General features: G+C 39.6%; 1 protein-coding gene across 2 annotated transcripts in view; it reads right to left on the bottom strand.

Annotated features, from left to right (window-relative positions):
- The window catches only part of CA10 (carbonic anhydrase 10), a 207,507-nt gene that overhangs the window by 158,053 nt on the left and 26,170 nt on the right, over positions 1–23,284 (bottom strand). For both annotated transcript variants that reach the window (XM_075111227.1, XM_075111228.1), the window contains exon 3: positions 10,043–10,117. In XM_075111227.1, coding sequence (XP_074967328.1) covers positions 10,043–10,117 — 75 coding nt within the window. The remainder of the gene's footprint in view (positions 1–10,042; positions 10,118–23,284) is intronic.

The raw sequence follows: 23,284 nt of genomic DNA, 5'->3' as shown, positions 1-23,284 counted from the left end.
ATGCATTAAGTAGATGACTGTATTTTACAGTGAGTTTCTTTGTAAGAGATAGTAAATCTCTCAATGACCACAAATAGCATGTGCCCAGAAATACCATGGTGGGGTGATGTTATCCGATAGCTGTATTCTAATGTGTGTAAGTAACAGCAGTAAAACTTCTCCAAATAATAATTTCACATGCTCAGAGGCAGGCAGACATGGTGAATGATGAGCATGGATTTTGCTCCTGAGCTTGTTCAATGGATTCATGGTTCAGTGAATTCACAACTGACCTTTTTAGAGAGGTGTTACAAGAGGAGGAAATTTTCACTGAGTACAAATGAGTGGTTTCAGACTATCAAGTCAACAGCAATCCCCTAATTGAAGAGCCTAAGCAATCCTACACATACATATACATGGTACTTCAGAGAGAAAGTTCTTGCAGGCTACTGAATAAATACTGTGATATAACAATCCCCTGATTCCATATTCATGATTTAAATCATAGCAGTCTATGAAGGAAGTACTTGCATACTCTGATGTACCTATCTTCAGGTAAGGGCCTCACTTCCTTTTCTTTTTGACCTCTTTCTCTGTTAGGCAGGGGACAGGATTTGACAGGGAAGTTCTCTGCGAGTAACAGTAAAGCTTTCATTGACAACAGCCAACAGGCAGAGTTACTCCGTGTAACCATACATAGAGCAATGCTGTGATCTTATTTCACAGGAGTTTATTTTAACCACAGATACGGGTGTAGCTGCCGTGACCATATTTTCCTCTATATGAAGTGGCAAATTCCACCCTAATGACACCAAATTGTACTAATGAGGTGTACAAATTGAAAACTGCATGCTGTATTAATAGAAAATCCTCAGTGGTGCTGGGTTCACCACCAATGGAACAGTTTGGAATGATTATTCCCTGAAGTCACTAGAATATCCTGATGTAAATAGTCTCAGTGAAAGAAGAGGTGGATTCCTAACTGATAATTGCAAACTGCAATTGTAGTACTCTTAAAATATAATTCTCTTCATCAAAGCACATTACAAAAGTATTTTTTGTAAGTAGGATAATGACAGGAGGAGCGGTGAGGCAGCCCCTTAGTATCACTCACTATCTCTGTTTCCATGCTATACTGTGATCCCTTCCAGCTCTACCTCATCGTGTACAGATTTATGGGAGAAGTACCTAAGCAAATACAAGCTGAAGCACTGTAACCCTTCTGCGATTAAGTCCAATTACATGCTACTACAGAACATTATTAGCACAGAAAATACTATTCATTGTTATTCTCAATAAATTCCTTCTCCACGAGACACTAACTTATTTTACACTAGACAATGAAAATCTATAAAGAAATGGTTTTTTTTTAATGTAGGGAGTGATGACTGCTACTATCTGTCTTGTACAAAACCACAAGCGCACACATGCAAAACGGCTACCACTACAAGGTAATTAATAGCCAAAGCTCCAAGTTCCCTCCTTACATAATCAGCCATGACAGGTGCCATTACTCACTTTCAGTTTGGATTATTAGCTTAGAAAAGTTCCTTGGATCTCTGAGCAGCCTAATTCTTCTGTCAGATTTCTTTGTGCTTCCATTCTACTCCTCTAAGACATGGATACCATCAAAATGCCTACTGCCAAAGGGTGACAAGTACTATTAAGATATTGTGTGAAGAGTAGCCTATCAAGGCATAAGATAAACTTCTTGAATATACCAATACATACACTCAGAACACCAACATGCAGCAGCCTCGCTGTCCGGCACTTAGAACTATCCTGCATAATCCTTCAAAGGATTTACAAGTTTTCAGTTATTAATGACTTAGTCATGTACCACTGTTTCAACTGTTTTTATACTTAGCTTGTCCAGAATATAATAAACCCTTTCCTACATATACCAGTTTCTATACTTGGAATACCTTCCTGTGCTTTTAGGTCACAGTGAAGAACCTAAGAAAAGAAAGATACCTAGTATTAGCCTTACGTTTTTATTCCAAACCCCAAAATTTTGATGATACATCTGAGGTCCTGCACAGGAATGATCCTCCTCTTTTTAAGCAAAAGGTTAAGAGGATGCGCTCTTCATGGAATGATGAACCCTTGAAAGATCACAGAGTTGGGCTTTCTTGCCTTTCATTTTTAACAAGTTCAAAGTGGGCTGGGAAAATAATAAAAGCATTAAATTTGCAGAAAGAGCAGTTACTTAACTAACAGTAACTGTAGGTCTTCAAGATTCTGTAATGTTTGTGGACTCCACACTGTGCAGGACAGCAGATGTTTTGGATACTGCTCCCTGCTCTCTTGTTTGAGGATATAAATGCCCAAATGGTGACCACCATCTCCTAAACTTTCTCCTAGCTGAAAGCCGTCATCCATGTAGGTTATGGTAGCCCTACCAAGTACAGCTGCCTCAAAGAATTAGTGTTACTCAATTGTTCTTTTTTCTTATAACCCATACTAGTGTCACCGCAAGGTAAACAGCCATCATTTCAGGATGGGGGAAAGAGGATTTTCAACTTAATCAAAAAGTAATTGGAATGCTACTATCCCTAAAATTGGCGTCTAACCTAATAGCGAAGTGTGAGGTACAAGAATTGACAAGGATCTGCAGATTACCACCTTGAAGGTCTTCCATATTAGCACGTTCCTGAAGGAGAAGGGGGATACTGCTTGTGCCCTAGCAGGTGGAACCTGCAGGTTCAGCAGGAGAGGTACTAGACAGCTGGTAACACAGCAAGACATGACACGCTATCCAATGCAGTATTTGTTATAAAGGGAAGACTTGACCTTTGCAGTGCCTGACTGTGGCTAGAAATAGACAGGAAGACAACTTGAATCATTTGGTCCTGTCAGTATAACGAAGCAAAGTCCAAGATACACCTGTTACATGCAATTTTTCTTCTGTGGATATTAATCGTAACAGGAGGGAAAAACACACCCAAGGAAGATAATTAGGCTGTTAAGGGAAAAGGGATCTGAGACCACTTTAGCAAAGAACTGTGGTCCAACCACAAGTCTGGCAAGGTTTAAAATTTTATATTTTCAGAGTTCTTTACTGTGGTTAGTTTAGAATGCTCCCCCCCTAAAACTTGTTTTGCTGAAGGAGTGAAGGAAGCTCAGGGAGAGAAAAAAATAATCAAAGATCTGTTTGCAAAATGGTTACAGCTACAGGCCACATATAAGACAGTAACTTAGTCTACTCAAAAGGCCCTTGTAAAAAGGAGACTGCATAGATGGGTATTCAAAGGAGTGGGAAGGACCTGAAGACAGTAACTTCTTGAGTTCCATGCTGGTAACAAAAGCAGCTGTAAAGGATGATCCCCAATCCTGGGCTCCTTAGTCAAGTGAGAAGGGGGCTGTGGGAACCAAATCACCGTGTCACCAGGTGCTGTGCAGGGGAGGTGGTCTGTGCTGCAGGCAGGGCTGCCCTCTTCTGAGTGTATTCCCTGGAGGCCTTCTGCCAGCACACCTCCTCCACAGCCAGACTGCCCTGGAGAACCACACCATGTAGTGTCCTGTGGCCCTGTACCTCTTCCTCTGCATGGACTCAAAGTGTTGTTATAGTCTTCCTTCATTGCTAAACAGAACTAATGGAGAAAATTATAATAAACTGAAGCTATTTCCTTCTGATTAAGAAACATTCTACCTATTACTATCGAGTATAGAGCATCTACAGACAGTAGGTTCTCTTTGACTCTGCCTGTTAAGTGTGAGCTTAGACTACCCACCCCTGGAACATTAAAGGTACACAGGCCATAAATAGGGGCAAGAAGCTGATATGACTAGGCCTAACGTAGTCTATCACAGCTTTTACAATGCAGTTTGGACAAGATAATATGACTAACCTACACACCCCATCAATCTCCTGTTTTCACTCCCTTTCCTCCTTTTTGTTCCTCCCTTTTATTCCCTTTAGAAAGGGAGTTTTGAAAAGCCTCTTGCTGCCCATCACCTTTGCATCTCTGGATAAGACACCATTCAGAAAGCTGTAGCAGCAGTTTTTCTTCCTGGCTTGAGACTGACCCTAGTTATTCATTCAGGAAACAGTCTCACAGAAAGCTTTTAGGGAGATTTCTAGGTAATTCAAAGCTAGCTAGAAACTAGGAACCAATTAGAAGAAAATTTCCTGTGCATACTGGGAAGTCATTGCAGAATTTGGATGTAGCTAAAAAAATTTAACATATTGCTAGTTAACACAGCCATCCTTGTTGGCACCTTCTTCTAAGGGCTGGTGACTGGCAGCAGGAATGGCCCAACTGAAATTGCAGCAAACAGGGCTGTCCTATCAGCCAAAGTGGTTTATGCCTTTGAAGTGAATATTGCACTTCTTACAGGGTAGATGAGAGTTCAGGACTCAGCTCGGCTGGCAATGCCAGACAAGAATCACTACCAAAGCATTTAAGACAAAGCCCTTAATCCTGCTTAATTACTAAGAATTACTGGACAGACAAAAGACGGCTGGACCATAGCCAGAGGAATGAACACCTTGTGTATTCTTACCTGAGCTTGCTAAGAATGTGCCCTTTACACAAGCAAGGCGTCCCTAGTGCACATCCGGGAATATCATTAAATTGACACTTTTGTTCAGCAGCCACTTGTAGCATTTTCTTAGTAAACAAATCCCTTTCTCACACCTACACCTTCACAATCAATGTCAACTTTGATTCTTCTACCACTGCTACGATTGCTATTGTAGGAGAACATTACAGATCACGACTCAAACATAGTATCGTGCATTTTTTCTCCATCTATTCATGACAGCAAGCAGATTCACATTTGTATTAATAGCAGCCAAATTCTTAAAACAATGCACAGTATTTATATTTGCTTAAAGCTTTGCATGATCAGAAGTTCAGAGACCTAGATTGAGACTGTTAAATACACTTCTTGCTATAAACAGGTACGGCATGGTTCTCTCAGTTATATCACTGACTTGCCAAGGGATGTTTCATCTCCCAGTAAAATGTGAGTATCCACATAACAGGCGCATTGGAGGCTTGGTCAGGAAAATCCATCACGTGAAATCATTCATCTGGAAAACTCAGCTTTAATTCAGACATAATACCCATAAAACTCTTAATAAGACTAAATATTGACGAAACCTGGAGCCCAAGTTGTATCACATGGAATTGTACTTCCTTGTGAAGGTGCAGTATTATGTAGAACCTAGAGCCAGATCCTAATATGCTAAATTGCACTTTTTTCATATTTAAGTTCAGAGGTTGATCAAACCTTTGAGGTGTGAGTCACTCTCTAATGAGCCTCTTTACATTTTTATGGAAGATTCAAAATTACAGACTCATGCTGATAGTCTCATTAGGTAGAGTAGTACTACTAATGTGAGAGTGTCTCAAACTCAGTGCTATAATTTGGTTACAATTCATATGAAGATGAGAAAATGTTGCCGTATCTGTATTAGAACTGAGGCCATCAAACGTCTCCCCTCAGTAGTGTTCCTTTCTTCTTCCAAATTAAAAGCATTCAACTCATCTGTTCCCTGCTATTCTAAAACAATGAATTGTATCAACAATTCATTGAAAAGTGAGACAATGGTTTTACATTTTAGTTATATTTAGCTCCCATGCAAAAACACAAAAAAGATCTAGTTTCCTTTCTGGTTACATGATTTGCAGACAGTCAGTTTTTGCAGAATCACCAAAGGAAGTGAGAAACCAAGAAAATATTTGGTACCAAATATATTTCTTTCAAGCTATCTGTAATCGACAGCTAAAGCTGAAATATTATACATGCTAACCTAAGTTACAATCAATAAGTGATTGATTTCCAGAATCTCTGCTCTATCACCCTGAAGAAATGAAGTGTTCCAATATATTGCTTTCTAAAAGAAAAACTGCTGTTGTTGTTCTGATAAATAATTATATATGGCTGGTTAATTCTTCAGAGTCAGCACAAGACTAAATGATTTTGAAGAGTGTGTGCAGACTGGTTAGAACACTACTGTAGCTCAGGCAGCACCCCTGTTTTCACTGACAAGCAAAATGCACCAGACAGCGAGTGATGCTGCAGCCTCCTGAAGGCTCAAAATAAGACCGGAAGAAATTTTAGAGTTATTACAAGAGGGAGCAATGCAGGAGTAGCAATCAGCAGGTTTATGTTTTGTATTATTGAGGCAGCCAAACTAAGTGATCACCAGTCTCAATGTATGAAGCAGACTCCTGTGGAACTGGAGGATGGCATAATACATGAGCTTTCCAGAAAGTTTAAGATGTGTTTGGGTTTGAAGTTTCATATCTCTCAGTTCCAGGCCATGGACAAACGGTTCATGGTTCTTACAGTGACCTGCCCATCAAAGGTTATTTTTGGACATGTACCTAAAGAAATTTGTAGTTTAAAAGAAATCTTAAAGCTGTAATAAAAAGAAATCTTAAAGCCCGCACAGGAGGAACTAGGGACACTTAAACAGCCTGTGTGGGCCATAACAAAAGCACATGGTGATAGCAGGAAGTTTAAAATCAGGTTTTGGCACTCATAACCGAGACCATCAATTGTTTCAAGCTTCTTTTTCCTTGTAAATCATCACCAAATTCATGCATGTCCTCATGGTTTCTTGGTGCTTCCCAAACAGTGTCTCTGTGCTTTTGAGTCAGCATAGCTTTGCCAGCTGGTCTACGTTAGGGCATAATCCCATCAAAATGATCCTTGCAAAGGGCAGGAGCAGCATTATCAAACTCTAGCACTCTCCCCCCTTTTATAGTAAAATGAGTTGGGAAAGGAACTATGAACAGGGGATTTCTCATCTCAGAATATCAGGGAAAAGGGTAGCCTTTGGTTTGGTGATCTGTAGCCAATAACAAGTCATAGTGGATATAGATCTTTATCTGGAATTATAGTTGTTTTACAACTTTATAAGGAAGGCGAACATTATCTGTTCCTTCAGCAAACTTCACTCAATCCTTGGTAGAGATGGACTTCCTCCTCTTAGCTAAGACTAGCACTATCACCTTGTAAACTAACTTTAGACTTGGTATAATTCAGGAAGGGTCATGATGAGAGTGTCTTCTCTGGGCAAGAAACACTTATGCCCTCACAAACTAGATTTAACCACCTCTATATTTTACACTTACCACTTTTAAGATGCTATGAAAAAACCAGGAGCATTAGGAAGAGAACCAATACAGTCAGATGCACTAGAGTATCAAAGGTTACATGCAGCTGTTTGAAGTAAACGGAATGGTACAGAATAGTTTGAATTATTATTGCATTTGCCACCCTGAAAATACTTGTGCTACCTCAGTGACACAACATATTCATAGTCACAACAAAACCCAGCCAAACAAAAGAGATAAAAAAGGTTATTTAAACGTATTTTATCTCATCATGAAAAAGTCGATGTAGTGAAAGTATGTAACAACACAGATTATTTGATTATTATGCAAATCACCATGCATAAAGAAACTTATTCATTCTTCATCCTTGAACATTCCCTGAAGTTTAATTTGGAACCTGATTTGCATTCAATTAACATTTTTTAAGCACTATGTACTTTCTGTTTTGTTTGCCTACATGATTTAAAACATAAGAACAATTCTTTGCTTTTAGAAAAGGTGAAAGATGGCAGGGTGTTTCATGCATCACTAGTATATGCACAGATCCAGCCACTGGTGCACCCTCCTTCCTGCACTTGACAGCTCTGCTGCCTCACTTGGAAGGCTTGGCACTGAGACAGATGCGAGCCACAGTCACTGTGAACCTGTCCGTCGCCATTGCTCTCTTCTCCGCTGGGCAGTGCAGAAAGGGAGCTGGGAAAGACAGTGTGATGGGTCTTGACCGCATCTCTGCCTATATCCTCTCCCACCTGAGATACACATCAGTGATTGTAAGCTGCTGGTTTACAACATGTAATTTGTGAATCCCAGAATGGGGGTGGGGGGTGGGGGGTGGAAACTCTGTCCAAATGAACATATTACATTGGAAAGGGATTTAAAATAATTTTTCTAAAATCTGTCCCAGAGTACACGGAGTCTGGGATTTGGGGAATGCAGTGAAGTATGGTTTGATTTTATGAACTGCTCAAAGGGAAATTTGCACAGGATCCAGAGCATTTGTTAGGACGTGACTTAAATGCATCCAGAACAGAGTATTAAGCGGAAAAACTTGCGAATGGCATAGTCTAACGTAGGAATATTGTGATACACTCCTAAACGCATCTTTACACAACTGTACGTGAAAGAAGAAGTAATATTTCAAAGAAAGACAGTGACTTTGCTTTGAAGTAGGTGAAAAGTGTTCACACAGCCAAAGCTGTGACAGACAAACTCCAGCAACTCATCCTGGAGTGCTTTACAACGCTCTTACTCCCAGTTAGTCAGCTCTACGCCTGTGGTTGCTCCCCCAAGCAGCTAAAGAGCTGTATTCACGTCAGTCATATTAGCTGAGATGCCAGTTTTGAACTGCAGTGACAGTCTTGGACAAATATTCCTTTCTAATATCTTTGGGGGTGGTAGCTTCCAGCCCCGGGACAGGACAAACAGACGTGGAAAGGAAACATCTTAGCAGATGGCTATAGCTGTTTGCTTCGGTGCACATCAGTCAGCAACTTCAGCTAAAGCTCCTCAGACCGCCTCGCAGCTATCGCTTCTCAGGTGCTAATTAGCATCTCATGCAAGATCTGATATGTGACTGCTAACATTATGGATAAACTTGCTAACACATGTGATGTGTTAGTCTGAGATCATAACCATAAAATGCATCCTTGAAATGCTTTAAGTAAAATCTAGGTGCTGCTGAAAAAAATTAGTTGGTTGTTCTGTAAAAATTCAGGGGATTTTTCTCTTTTGCTGAGGCTTACAGGTTGCAGAGTTGAATCTGAAAGAAATATGACAGTCTGCAAGAAAGATGCCCCCAAATTACCCTTGCTTTCTGCATGGCTGCTTCAGTGAGCTGTTCATAATTGTCCTTCTGGACCAATTCTTGAGAATGTGTGCTAGGTTAGTCTGATATTCAACATGCATGGGTAATTCAGGGCACTCTCAGAAAGGAGGTGTCTCTCCACACCAGTCTAAAAGGCCTTCCTTCTTGAAAGTTTGAGTCATGACTCTTTCCTTGTTAATCTTCTAAGGATGTTTCCAAGCCCAAATTTCTCATGGTACTAAGACTAGAACACCACAAGCATTACCCGATCACCTGTTTCTTTACATGCTGACAATTATTTTTCTCAATAACTTTAAGCTGAAATCATTAGGAGGTACGTTAAGCAAATACTTTTTTCATTCACCTTCTACTGGGCATCCACCTGGATTGTGCAATCAGGAAGGCTGAAATTTCCTGAAAGCAGGTGATTATGTTCTTCAGGTTTCTTCCCCTGCTATCAACATCAGGTACTAAACATGCATAACAATACACCGCAATGTCTTTGACAGGCCCAACCAATCTCAACTAAATCTGAAAAGCTACTTTATGCTACAACAATATGTAATTAAGCTGCAGGCTTGTAGATATTGATTTTCATACGTGCTTTCCCCAAGAATTTCAGTGCCAGAAACTTGTGGGTTGAAATATTTCATATCATTTGCACGACTGTTCCTATCAAGGTAATCAGCATTTTGGGTATTTCGAATGACTGTCAGATTGTAACTGTTGTCACAACAGTGAAAATACCTGATGATAGATCGAACCTACAGATTCTTAGGACTAGATGACACAATGGCCAAGTAATATTTTCTAGTACTTTGAGGAAATAAAGATCATGTAGATCTTAAATTTGTAGAAGTGTGATTATCTAGAAGTGCCGCATCTGATAAGTAATTTCATCCAGTTAATGATACTGCTTTTCAGTCCTGCCTCTCTCTTTTCTATACATTGACCACACACATTCATGAAGTAGCATCATCCTTCCCGGAAACCAGCCATGGTCTTTGGACGATGTACTGACAAAAACCTTTCTATGCTTCACTATAAGGTGATGTTAAGTACTTGTGTATTTCAAATCTTTGCAATGGATAAAAAAACCAAAACCACAAAATACCTGCCAAAACCAACTATATCAATTCCAATGAAAAATATTTAATAAAACCTAAGATTTTTAAATTACGCTTACCTGGAACAAAGCTTCCCTGGACCACCTCCTTATAAGCCCACCAGCCTTCATGGATTTTTGGTGAATTTTGTTGAGCTAGAAAGAAATAATCAAAGAAACCATAAAATTAAGGCAAGGCATAGGAAATATTTAATTACATAAACTCTGCATACTCTAAACAGGGTATCATCTTCTACAGAACAGCCACTCCTCAAGTTCCCAAGTGATGTTTATTCAATTTATTGAATTATGCTATACATCTGTATCTTAGAGCACCTCGTCCCTGTTTCTCATACAGTAAAAAATACTTGGCTTCTGAAGAACTGATCACTAAACTCAAAAATTCAGAAATGAGAAAATGAGGATTTATAGCACTATTGATGGTTTCTGTGCCACCCATAAATTCAGCAGAGAAAAAGAGCATGCTCATGTTCAGTAGTCAATATCTGAGTCCAAGCTGATGGACTGAAAAGCAGTGTCTCCCTTTCCTTTCCGAAATTCTCCAATAACCTCTCACTTTGAATGGGCAGAAGTGACAGAGTGAACCACAGGCAATAGCTGTGTCTGTAACTGCTTCTCCTCTCATCCCATGTGCTCTGAGCTCCAAAGCCAGAGCAAAAATGCACAGCCCACAGCTTCACAAATGGTGGCTTGTGCTGTAATGCTGAGGCAGGAATGCAAGTTTTTTCTGCTCTATTCTCTGCCTGCAATGTAGCACCTGCTGCCTATCCCCCAGCCATCCTGGCAGCTAGGCAAGATACTTGCTTCTGATACCCATATGTGACATGCAACTCCATTACCGTTGCGTTTGACAGCACAGTGCAGTTACACAATGAAAGGTTTCTTTGACCAACATTCTGAAGGCTGTAACGATAACAGTCTAAGCTGTGGATAAGGTTTGCCCCTGATGAGACTGTTGCTTAAATGACCTCTCTAAATTCCTGAAAAGCCAAGAGCAGAAAGGTCTTGATCAGTCTGTTTGGTACTTGTACGGACATTACATCTCTTTGTCTTGAAGGAAATCAGAACTGGAGCAAATTTTGTGGTCAAAATATAAAATCTCTGCTAATTGGAAATACTTTCAAAGGGCATACAGACACACAGCAAGACAAACGTGCAGTTGATTTCCATACGATAGCAGATCAGAGCTGATATGCAAATATGTTCTGCCTTCACTTTTATTTTGCTTGGTATTTTCATACTTAGAGCAGCTCCCACTGAGCTACAGAAAGCTCAGCTGCAGCTACCTTGTGTTTCATTAACTTACATTTCGGGTGGGTTCTGTTTTATAAGATACTTTAAATCTCTTGCACTAGGTCCAAGACTTTTTTAACATAAATATACAGCTACGGAAGATGCTGGATTTAGCAGCTTTCTGCTGCAGTTTCATTTCTAGATTGCATATTATATACAAAAGAGACAATTACCCCGGGAAAAGTTCCAGCAATATAATAGAAATTGTTGTAGTCATTAAAAATTACAAAGAGGATGTGACATTCAGACTAAAAAGGATACAAGATGAGGACCATTACATAGTGTTCTATCAGTTGCAAAACAATATTTATGATTTAACTGACTGTAAATTGCAGAAACAAAAGTAAAGCTGAAGATAATTAAACATACTGACAGAAGGACCAACACTCTGCTTTACCAGAATTCCAGACACGCTAGTGGAATGGGGTATGTGTGGATGCAGATTTATCCCTGCAGTGCTGATGCTCGTTCCATTAATTGAATGGTGACAGGTTAAACTGAAAGGACTGTTCCACTGTGCACTCTTTACAGCTTGCACATGACATTATCTGCATTATTTTAGCTTTTACATCACTGCCTAGAGAACTCAAACTGTGTATGGCTTTGTTGTGCTGGACTGTGCTATACAAATATTTTGAAAATGGCAAATCCCAATCCAAAATCAAAATATCTGAGCAACAAAATATTCATATCCAGTCTGATTTTTTAGTTTTTTGAATCTCAGCACTGATTTATGCAGGTTGCTTTTATGCATCTGTACTCTGCAACAGAAGTCCTTCAAGATTTCAGGATGCTTCAGCCTTAGGAGAGGATACAAATAAGTGTGTCCCAACAAAGCACAGCAATCTGTCTTCTACTTAAAATTTCCCAGAAAATTATATTGCACTAAAGTGCATCTTGTAGTAATATACACAGCTAAAGCTGGTTCAGCCAACCAGAGGCAGCTGCATTTTAAAAGTGGTGACAAAAGTATGTGTGTAGATAGAGGCAAGTTAAGAAGACTTCCGGCAGGATGGGTATTTGCAAAAGCCACTGCTTACGTCAGCATTCATAGAAACATACACAACTGAAAAATGTCTTGCCTTTGCCCACTCTGTGGCTGATCTAAGTGATACACGCCAGGTCCAGAAGAAAAAGCTAATCCATTTTTCAGAGTTTAAATTAAACCAAAATCAAAAGAAGCTAGGACTCTGCAGCTCTGTTTCAGTGTGTTGTCCCAACGCTTAGTAAAGCTAATTCCAAAAGGAATAACAGGAAAACTAAGATTTTTTTTTCATATTTTTGGAAATCTGCTGCACTAGTATGGAACAGACTGCATGAGATGAGCAAGAAAATTAGATTATCAAAGCTTTGTGCTAAATAATTGGATGCCTGTGCAATTGCTTCAGTTATCAGAGAAGAGCATGACCTGGCATCACTCTGCACATTCCACAGATATCAGATCCTTATCTCTTCAATACACATGAAAATGAAGCACGTAAAAAGGAGTACAATAAGCAAAATGAGATGTTGTACCATAGCCATATAAAATACCTAAGACAGGGCAAGAGCAATGCTGCCCTACAGAAAAGTGAGGCCACTGAGGAAATCAAGAGGAAAGGCAGGTGGTTGTGTGAAGGCAGCTAGGGAGAGAATCCCCAGGGCCATATCTTTCTTGAACCCTGAAACCTCACTGTTTTATACCAGTTCAGGTAAAACATCCTGCAGAATAGTGCAGAGAGTGACTGAACACAGATTTCCACTCTGCTGTGCATATGAAATCTAGCTTGGTGCCAAAGATTTACTCTGATGGATCCTACAGGGACTTTGCTCACAAAGGGAAAAGATCTATAAAGCTCTAATTTCCCTGAATGCAGAAGGAGGGGGTTTGGTAAGGCCAGGGAAGAAAGTTTGTTTTCCAAAAACTTATCCTAAACCATTACTCCAACCTGTGTTATGCAAGTGGGTAAGAGGTCTCATTAAAGGAGAAAAAAGCTGTTCTCTACTTTTGAAATATAATCAGACCCGTACCTGGATGAGTAATGGAACAAGGGAATATAAAATTAGAATGAATAGACATATGGACAACCCTTGCTGGGAATCCTATCTGGGACACTTACACCTGATGCACGTACAACACGGGGTCTCTACAATTGGCTTATCGATGCCATCTGACAGAATGGCACTGCGCCTGAGTAAACAGGTTCAACCTTATGGCTCAGGAATTGTTGCCAAGGAAAAGGATTCTTCATATGTGCCACATCATGACACTGAAAATAGCAAAATTCTCTCAGCATCCTTCTTATTTCAGTTAAAGTGAAACTGTTGTACCTCTCATTGCAGTTCTCCCTCTTGAGGGCCACAGAGACAGACGTGTGCTTGCTTTGTAGATCCTGATGCCCCTATGTTCCTACCAGAATACTGCAGCTCCTCCATGGCACCTCCTTTTTTTGGCATGACCTGTCACATAAGATACTGAGGAGGCAAAAGGTCTAGAATGCAATTCTGTATTCCTAAAGAGGGTTAAAGAGCTAACAAAAAAAAAAAAAAATCATTTCTGATTCGTCAGATATTTCTGCTTTTACCACTAAAACCTAGAGTATGCCTTTTGCTTCCAAGAAAAATAGTTGCTTCTGCAAGGCACCAAAATAAACAGGTCCATCAGAACAGACGCTTTGCTGTTAGGAGCCGGTTACCTGCGCAAGTAGCTCTGCAACAGCAATGTTAGCATCAGCACTGTATTCTGCCATTAGTGGGGACAGTCCAAAACACCACATTTGTCCAAAGTGCTAAAGGATATTGAATGACCTCCATTTGCTACAGCGTTCTCTCCCTCAGTACTGAAATCACTAGTATCTGAGATTAGTAGCTCTGCTGGTATAACACCATTATGTCAGATCTCTTTCAATGCAGCTGCTGTAGAGGAGAGACAGGATATTTATTTGGAGCTGATATGACATGTGTTGCTTTCATTTTGTCAGATTATTGTAGGTATGTCTCATTGCGAAGCATAAAATTACAGGCTAAGTTCTGCAAGATGTCTTTCATTTTTGTTTCCTAGTGACTTCCATGTAGAGAGAAAGAGCTTTGTACAGGATCATAAAAATGTACAGTAAATGCAAACAGCAAAAGATGCCAATGCCCCACAAAGTCACCAGTCAACTGCATCTAGCTTAGAGGTTAAAATGAATAGGCTTATGTTTCAAAGAGAAGATGTTCCTCAGTCAGTAAAACTCTCTTAAAATCATCAGATAACATTGAATCAGATACCAGGTACCGTGATGCAGATGCTCAAATATCTGCAGACAGTTTGCAGCGCAAAGAGGTCTTCATCGTGTCGGAATGCTAATGCTGGCGTAATATAAAATGCTATAATTAATACAAAATATCCCTCAGTAAATATGTTTATGTGCAAGATATAAACAAGTCATTCTACAATTATTTACTTTCTATACTTAATTAAAAGATAAGAATGCTTGTACGTGATGCCATTGTTTATGCCATTCACATCTGAGCATAAGCCAAGAGTAGAATCCTGCCAGATCAGAATTCTCCATTCACTTTACTGCCATTTCACACAGATGAAAAATGCTAGATTGTGGAGAATCAGGCTTCCAGCAGTTAGGGAAAAAAAAAACCTTTTTTCATCTGAATTTTACTGATTTGATCTCTTCTAATTGCCATATTAATCACTTTGCATGCTTATCCCTACTCAAATTATACCTTAAGAGTCTTGCTTGTGATAAACTGGCTAGCATTGCCCTGGCATTAAATATATGATAACATTTTTATCACTGTTACCCTCTTCTGCTTAGTTATGAGATTAAAAAGAAAACCAACTACAACTATGAGCCATATAATTTTATAACAGACTTAGTGCAAAGCATTAATTCATTGCTAATACTTTGATATGAAACACAGAAAAATGGCATAGTTCTTACCACAGGAAAAATAAATCCTCAAATCTGCTATTAATATGGTGAACACTGAAAATGAAAGATATATGTATAAGGTATTAGACGCTGGTGTGATCTTCACTTATATCCGTGCTTTGCATCCCACAGACTTATTGGCTTTATAGGCCTCATCCTGTTTCTCTCCCAGCCAGCAGAACCTATTGCTTAGCTAAATCATGCTATTTGCCTTTCCATGCAGAGTTCCATAGTTTGCTCCAAGCGGCTTCATTACTCTCAAGGTATCTTCTTCAGTCATTGACACGTTATTCAGGATGGCTGTGCCTTATGGAAGAAATTAAAATTAAAGGAATTCTCCTGTACTGTTTCAGGAGATCATGTGTTCTAATAGAAAATCAGCCCTACAGAGAACAGTGCAGGTTGGTTTTTAAAAAAAAAAAAAAACAACACACACCAGTAAGAAAAAGTTTCATCTTTTTTGCTAAACTCCATTTCCAGAATCTTACGTAATGTACATACTTTGTGATTATTTTAAATAGTTTTAATTACTACACTTTATACGGATATTTTGCACACTGTTAAACGCAATGGGTTGCCTAAACTTTGGAGGGAACACAGGCTTAATCTAAAAAATTAGTTTCAACATCTTCAGTCATACAGGTACCAGCTTTTGGCTCACACCACCAAAGGCCTCTTAAAGCAAATGGAATACACATGTCTAAAGTGGACCTGACAGCAGGGGAACGAGGCAGATGGAATTAGTGGAAGATTCAGCCCTCTATAATTAATGTTCAGTTTGTTTAAAACAACTCTGTACATAATTGCAGCTATTATTTAAGATGTTTTTATGCAGCCTTTCTATATTAAAAGAACCTAACAACACACACTTCAGGCACTATGCAAAACATCATTTATAAGTGATAGTTACAGAACAAGAAAGGTTAGCCTGCTTATGAATATTACAGCCTACACTGTATGCATCACCATACGATGAGGGAGGAAAAAGAAAACAAAGGATTATAAAGGGATCAATAAATAAAATGCTTTCATCAGCTATGCCAGGGTTTGTTTGGGTTTTTTTTTTTATAACATTTTGCTCAGAAAACATGCAAATGCTCTTTCATTAAGTTAATACTTTCCAATTCCATAAATCCTTCTTCCACGATCCCATGTGTAAAAGCAGTAACTGCTGCTGTGAATTCCAAACAGTGTTCAACATAAGCAAAATGGACGTGACCTGTTTTTATCACGTCAGAGGGCAAAAGTAAGGCGCTATCACAGGAACTCTGCTATGGCATGGAGTCCTGACTATTCTGTGTATTTTCTATTTATTGTCATTTTGTTTCCTGATAAGATTTCAATTAAAAACGTGGGCCAAAGGGTGAGATTTCATACAAGCAGACTCCTATGTATGCTCGCAGTAGTGACAAACAATGTGGTGTAACATTACAACATAGCTAACAGCTGCATCTACTGTCCCTATGTAATTGGCTTTTGATGAGAGCCACTGAGTGTCCAGAGTCACTAAATGCTGCTTGAAGAACAATAAACTAAGATGTTTACAAGTTCTTAAGCCTGCATTAGGATGCACAATCTGCTTACAGAACTCTCTCACCAGAACTCTGCAAGAATTTGGTATTACTAGCAATTGGTATTACTAGTAATTACTAGCAATTACTCAGTTTGCAGGAAGTAAAAAGTGTGTATAAGGCTCAGATCTGTCAGCAGAGAGAAGGATCTTGTGCAGATATTATTCTCACCTCCTCCAGTCAAATATACTTATGAACGCTTTCACTAAAGAGTTTTAAATCTTAAAAGGCGAGGGAAGGGGCAAAGGCAAGGGAGAGCCAATCTAAAGGCCACTGCACAGAACTGGCAGGCAGGACTCCAGAACATCCTTTCTTCCTCTGCTATTAATCTTGCAGGTGACTGTGCACTTTCATTTATCTACCTGTAAAAACTGCCTTGTAATACCAGTTATCATCCCACTGTTCAAGAAAGGAAATAGCAAGGTTCAGTGGAAGGGATCCCATAACACTGTGCTCATTAGGCACTTACAAGTTGTGCTTCACTCAGCTGTAGAAATATAATTAGTTAACAACTTCCTTGCTTTCTGACCTCTGAATACTACCAAAACAGTTCAAATAAGCTTATGTGTAAGCAGGAATCATTCCCAATAATGTTTATGAAGAACATGAGATGAACATGCAAGGTAACTCATGCTATATCATGCTATTAAAGCAAGCTGTATAAATACACATTTTTGGGTGGTGAGTCCCAACTTGAAATAAGCACTTTTCCATAGAGCATATATGCCCAATCATCAACTGCTATTTAAGTTCTAATACTAGTGAACAAAAGCATGGGTTGTATCTAAAGCTTTTAGTCAGAAAAAGCTAAAACTATTTTGACTCGCTCTCCCCTGAGCACCTAAGTACACCAGTGTAAATAATGGATTGCACTGCAGGGTGAATTACTTTCCTGTTAAACTGGGTGCAGTGACATAAACTCTGCATACTGCTCCTAACTCAATTTATAGAACATAAAACATCCCTAAAAAGCTGCTGTCCTTTTAATGTGACTAACACACACATACAAGAGTTAGACCACGTAATGTAAAAGATAGTATGTTTGCCCCCCCAAGTATTTTTTGGCTAACATGACTGGAATAATAAGGCAGTGTCACGCTTAATGTTATTTGCTTCCATTTTTAAAGTAATACTCCTTTCATAATTCCTTCTTTAGCAAAACTTCATTTCTGAAATGACTGAGAGACAGGGAACTTCTAAATAGCTCTCTAGGTGGTCTGGGAAAGCCAAGCAGCTCTGTTTGGTATGAAAGAATGCCAAAGGTTCTTCCTACAAATTACTATAAACTAGGGATGCGAGCTTCTGCTTCCTCAGACCCACACGTACCTATGGGTTTCTCATTACTTCTGAATGAGGTACAGTCCTCTTCCTTCTCTGGCACAAGAGTTAAAACTGCATCAAAGCTGAACTACTGCGAGAAATCAAAGCAACTAAATTAATGCAGGAGAAAAAATACATATCTGTATTGCAGCAATTAGAACATAATACTGATTGCATACGCAATAGCCTACTCTGTGTTGTGTTAGATGGGATAGTTTCTCTCCAATGAGTTTTTTAATCATTCCTAGATATAAAGCCTGAAGACCTCTATAAAATAATGCAGTAAGAAGCAGCAAGATATCTTGTGATACCAGCTTCAGAATAGCTCTTACTTTACATCGCACTGCATGCCCTCCACTCCCATTAATTTCAGTGCGGTTTGGGGACACTCAGCAACTTCAAAGAAATGGCCTCAATATCCTTGAGCCTTTAAAGTTCAATACATTATTAATGCTAAATTAATAGGGCTTCCTTTAAAAGGAAACCACTAAGTTCCTTCCTCAGAAGCACATATGATACTAACGTCTCATCGGGTTTCTGACCCTGGCTGCTCTCTGCACTCTCTAAACAGAAAGTTACCCATCAGTAATAGACCCAACAGTCGGGGACTGTCGTGTTAGCTGCCACAGGCAGATCTTTTTTTCTTTTCCCAAATCTTTGGCTCCAGGAAAGAGAAATTATTTCTTCAGCAGTCTTCCCATGAGGGAGCTGTGTCTAGAATTTAAGTATTCATCACTGCTTAGGCAAACTCAAGGGGAAAACATAAGGTCTGCCAATTAACCTAAAGACTAATGGCGTGGCATCAGTATTAGGTGCTTGATCCTACAAAATACACAGCAGCCTCAATTCCCACGGAATTCTACAGCACATGAAAACTTGTGGTCCAGAACGTGATATGGAAACATTCTAAAGAGCTACATCGTATGCAGAGAATTCATCATGCTAAGCAATACTACGATGTGCATTTTCCACAGTCTTAACAAAGGGACATCTGAAAAAGAGGGAAGGCGGCTGCCTTCAGTGTCCCTTGAACACTCAGCAGAACTACAAATGGCAATCTGTAGGTCTTGTACATACATCACGCTAACTTCTGTCAATGCAAAATGATGCACTTCCCTGAGACAGGAAGTCATTTTCTCCTGGCTAACCTAGCTACATACAAACAACCGCAACACCACAAAGTCATTCAAAAGCCAACGGCAAAGGGGAGGCAAAATTATTTTGATTATATTGAATTGGATTCAGAGACCTAGATTTCTGGTCATCCTGGGGTTGACAGTCAGGGCACTAATCCAGATCATCTCTCAGCTCACTGGACTACCTAAATCCTCAGCTCTTAAACCTTATGTCCTGGCGCTTTCTGAGATCACAAAGTCAAAAAATGTTTTTCTGGCCATATAATAACAGCTTTGCTAGCATCAAGAAGAAATCTAATGTCAGAGGATAAGCCGAGCTATGGATGCATTTCAGGCAGTGGCATCATGACAGAAAACTGAACCCATCATAATGTGGCTTTATTGCAATTGCTCTTCACCATCACCACTGCAGTTTATTAGCTTCTTAGCAATAGTTGGTTCTTGGTTACTAGACATTTCTTAATAGAATGGGGGGAAAAAACCCCAACTTTCTAGTTAATTTTTCTGAATTGATAAGTGACACTCTTTCTTCCAGTAAGGAGCAGTACTTGCAGTGGTGGTAAGAAGATTGTGATGTATTTTTCAACATATTGTATCAGACTAAAGCAGATCTTGACTTTCTCAAAATAATGTTTCTACATCATGGAGATTTTCAGAAGAGCCTAGTTTATGGATATTCCCATTACCATACACGGCAAGTACAAAAAAATCTTAAATAGCAATGAACTCATTAAATTCCCTTCAAACTGCCAAAAAGGGTTAGGAGCACAGGGTTTATTTCTGTGTGCTACCAAACAATAAGATGCACAGACTATCAAAAATTCCAAGGTCCATTTTAACAATGCAGGGGTTTTATGTAAGTTCCCTTCACTCACATTGCTGGAAAAACTCTGGAAAATGAGTGTATATTACTGCAGGCAAGAAAAAGGACTAAAGGATATTTGCTTCTGAGATAGGTGGGACAAGTTAGAACAACTCCCAGCAAGATATGATTCTTAGAGTCCCCAAAAAGCAAGCAGACACTCTGGCCCTGCATCATAAAAAGTTACCTGAGGTTGCAAAGTGCCATTACACTTACCCAGTACATCACTAGTGAACCCCAACTCATTTAATAAAGCAAAGTGCACAGTTTCAAACTGGCCACAAGACAAACATGAACTTTGTGTATCACCAGCATTAACTTACTTTGTGTAAGTTGCATTACAACACAAGAGGCAGCTTAGGAAAGTAGAGAAGAAAATAAAGTAGTCTTATCCACACCTCAGTGTAACCCAAATGATGAAGAGTCAACCCCTATGAATAAAATGGAGTACATAGATTTTACTACTACCTGTTTACCCTAAGTAACCATCAATACTAAGGTGAAAAGTTATCCAAACCTAGAAAAAGTGAAGAAAAGCAGCTTTTTTTTTTTTCCCAGACTTCTAAAATAAAAGACGGGAAATAATTGCAGAAAAATGGAACTGCAGTGGAGGAACTGAGGAGCAACAAGAAGGAAAATCATTCTAGCCAGAGCAGCTGCCAGGATGAGACAAGACAGATCAGAAAAGAACACATCTTACGCATCTCAGTTGCTAGCAATGTTGTATTGTATCGATATTCCAATTAATTAATTACCGCTTAGATATTACAGTGATGACAGCCATATAAATACCTGAATGTAGAGCTTACATCCCTAAAATTTTTATTTGTTTGGAAGCATTGTTTGCTTACTCCACTTGTCAGGTGAAGACGGGGAAGAACTTTATTTCCCCCCCATTATTTTGTCATGCTCCCAATCTTGACAAGAGGCAAATCACTCTCCATGCCTCCCCCCACCATTTTTTGCTTCCCTGCAGTTCTGTGGAATATCCCTCAGAGATTACTTCTATCACCCATCTGTCCATAGTTGTGTTTATCCACTGATCCTGGAAGAAATCATACCCTTCCCCCTCTCTGGACTGATTCCTGAGACAGCAGTGTTATTCTGGCACTCTGCTGCTATCCTCTTCTTCCTATTTCAACCAACAACATTCTCCGCTGGAAATGATGCAGCTCTGGCTACCTTGGGTGACTGCAGAGAGCAGCTTATCCTTCTGATCCCTACTGAATTTCTTGGCTTCCTGGTCCTTGCAAAGGTGTCCCCTATTCATCCTTCTCAGCCACTTTAGCCATTAGTCAAAAGCAGTGATATGCTGTTTTTCTCTCTCTCGTTCAGTTTTGAAGTTGAGATGGAAGATATTTCACACTGGCCATGATTCCTGTACCCGCTTCATTTTGCTAATCTATAATTTTAATCACTTTCTAAATTATTGATGCAGAAATCCCAGGTAGAAAAAAACCCACCTTCATCTGGGTATCTGTTGTTTATAGCTTGCTCTCCCTGCCTTTGAGAGATGAGACATCAGACACAGATAAAAGAAAAATAAAAAACCACCAAAGGTAAGAATTTGAAACATGTATTTAGTTCGAGGGAACTGTATGGAGAAATATGCCACTGCAAAGATTTCATCAGGGATTTCCTAGCTTTCCTTCTCTTCACCGTGCAGTCCTGTTTCTTCCAAGTCAAAATCCACAGAAGTTGCCTGGAGCAAGAGGACATAATTTTTTTATTTATTTTTTTTTTAGTGAGGGCAAAACCAACTCAGGACTGACAATGGAAGTTGTAGATTTTAAATGTATATGTTTCCCTTCTTATTGGCCTGGCATATCTAAAGCAGAGGCGCGTGCTGTTTCCAGTGTCCTTTGAAAACCAGACAGCATTGCATCTGTTACCCAGGTTTCTTCCATATCTTATTTATATTTACCTCTATTCTAAAGACTTCTGAAGGTCTACTTCTCTTCTAACCCTTTTTATTGTTCAGTGTTCCATCTTTGGCTAAGACAGCGACTGAAAAAAAAAAAAGAAATCCTAGGAGCTGTGACAGCCCTCCTCCTGCACACTCTACGGGAAAACTTCTGGTGACAGGCCGCAGATAGGCTCAGTCCAGTAACTTAGCCGTAAAGCCCAGCTGCCTGCAACTATTGCGTGAACTACTGAACATGACAGCAGTACAGAAAAACCTGTCCATCGATAATGCTCATTGCCTACATCATTTAATTTATAAAAATGTTAAACCATTGTCCTTCTATTAATATATATAAATACTCAACTTTAAAAACACAACCACAATGCAATAGTTAAAAGTAATATAACCCAACAGCAGGAATTCCAAGAGCCTCAGTACACCAGGTTCAAAATATCAGAAACGGGGAAACATCCTTGAATTCAGGTCAATTCAGAGAAGCTTTGTTTCTTTCAGTTAAGATACTTATTGTATTCAATTTTGATCAGTGAATGCTTCAAAGAACAATTCAGGATAACTCTGGCAAATTCGTGGCTGTGCAGCTGCCTGAAGAACACACTGCATACCCTGGAGACACAGACATCCCATACCTGATTATCCACAAATAAATGCCTGCTGAGTCTTCCACATATGCTGAGCACTGCAGATGGGAACAGAGAACAGTGGGATATGCAGACCTATAGATCTATTTCATAAACACAGCATCTAACAAAAATCATGTCCGCATGTCCTGCACCTGTTTCCTTCCCTGTATTTCAGCCTTTGCCACTTAAGCCTTTAATTTATGCATGGAGAAGGGGTTGTAGGTATAGATGAAAAAGGCATGGCCAACCAGACTGCCCACCTGCGGTCCAGAAAGGAAAGTATCAACCACTTTCTGCTGACAACTGACTTGTCATTTCCTTTAAGATTTGCCTGGTCACACATGGCATATACACCCAAGCAGATATAGACTGCTCTGTCTCTCAGCAGGTCATACAAGTTACAGCACACGGTACCAGGCTACCCTGGCTCTGGGGCTGCAGGATCACACCTGGTCTGTGTGTGGGTGGTGAGGAGCACAAGTAGATAAGGAATGGGTGGAAAGGTGTGCAGAAGTCAGTAGTGCTGCTGATGGGAGAAGTCAGGCTCTGTAGGAAGTAAGTTACTTCCAGTGCTTTGATCTTCCCACTGGAACACACTCAATTTTATGCGTAACATCTCAGCTCTTCTATAAGCTCTTAAGTCCACCTGAAATAACCTCCTG

The sequence above is a fragment of the Phalacrocorax aristotelis genome, chromosome 16, assembly GCF_949628215.1.
Source record: "Phalacrocorax aristotelis chromosome 16, bGulAri2.1, whole genome shotgun sequence".
Taxonomy (NCBI): domain Eukaryota; kingdom Metazoa; phylum Chordata; class Aves; order Suliformes; family Phalacrocoracidae; genus Phalacrocorax; species Phalacrocorax aristotelis.
Note: the sequence above shows the minus strand (reverse complement) of the source record. Positions and strands in the feature narration are given on the sequence as shown.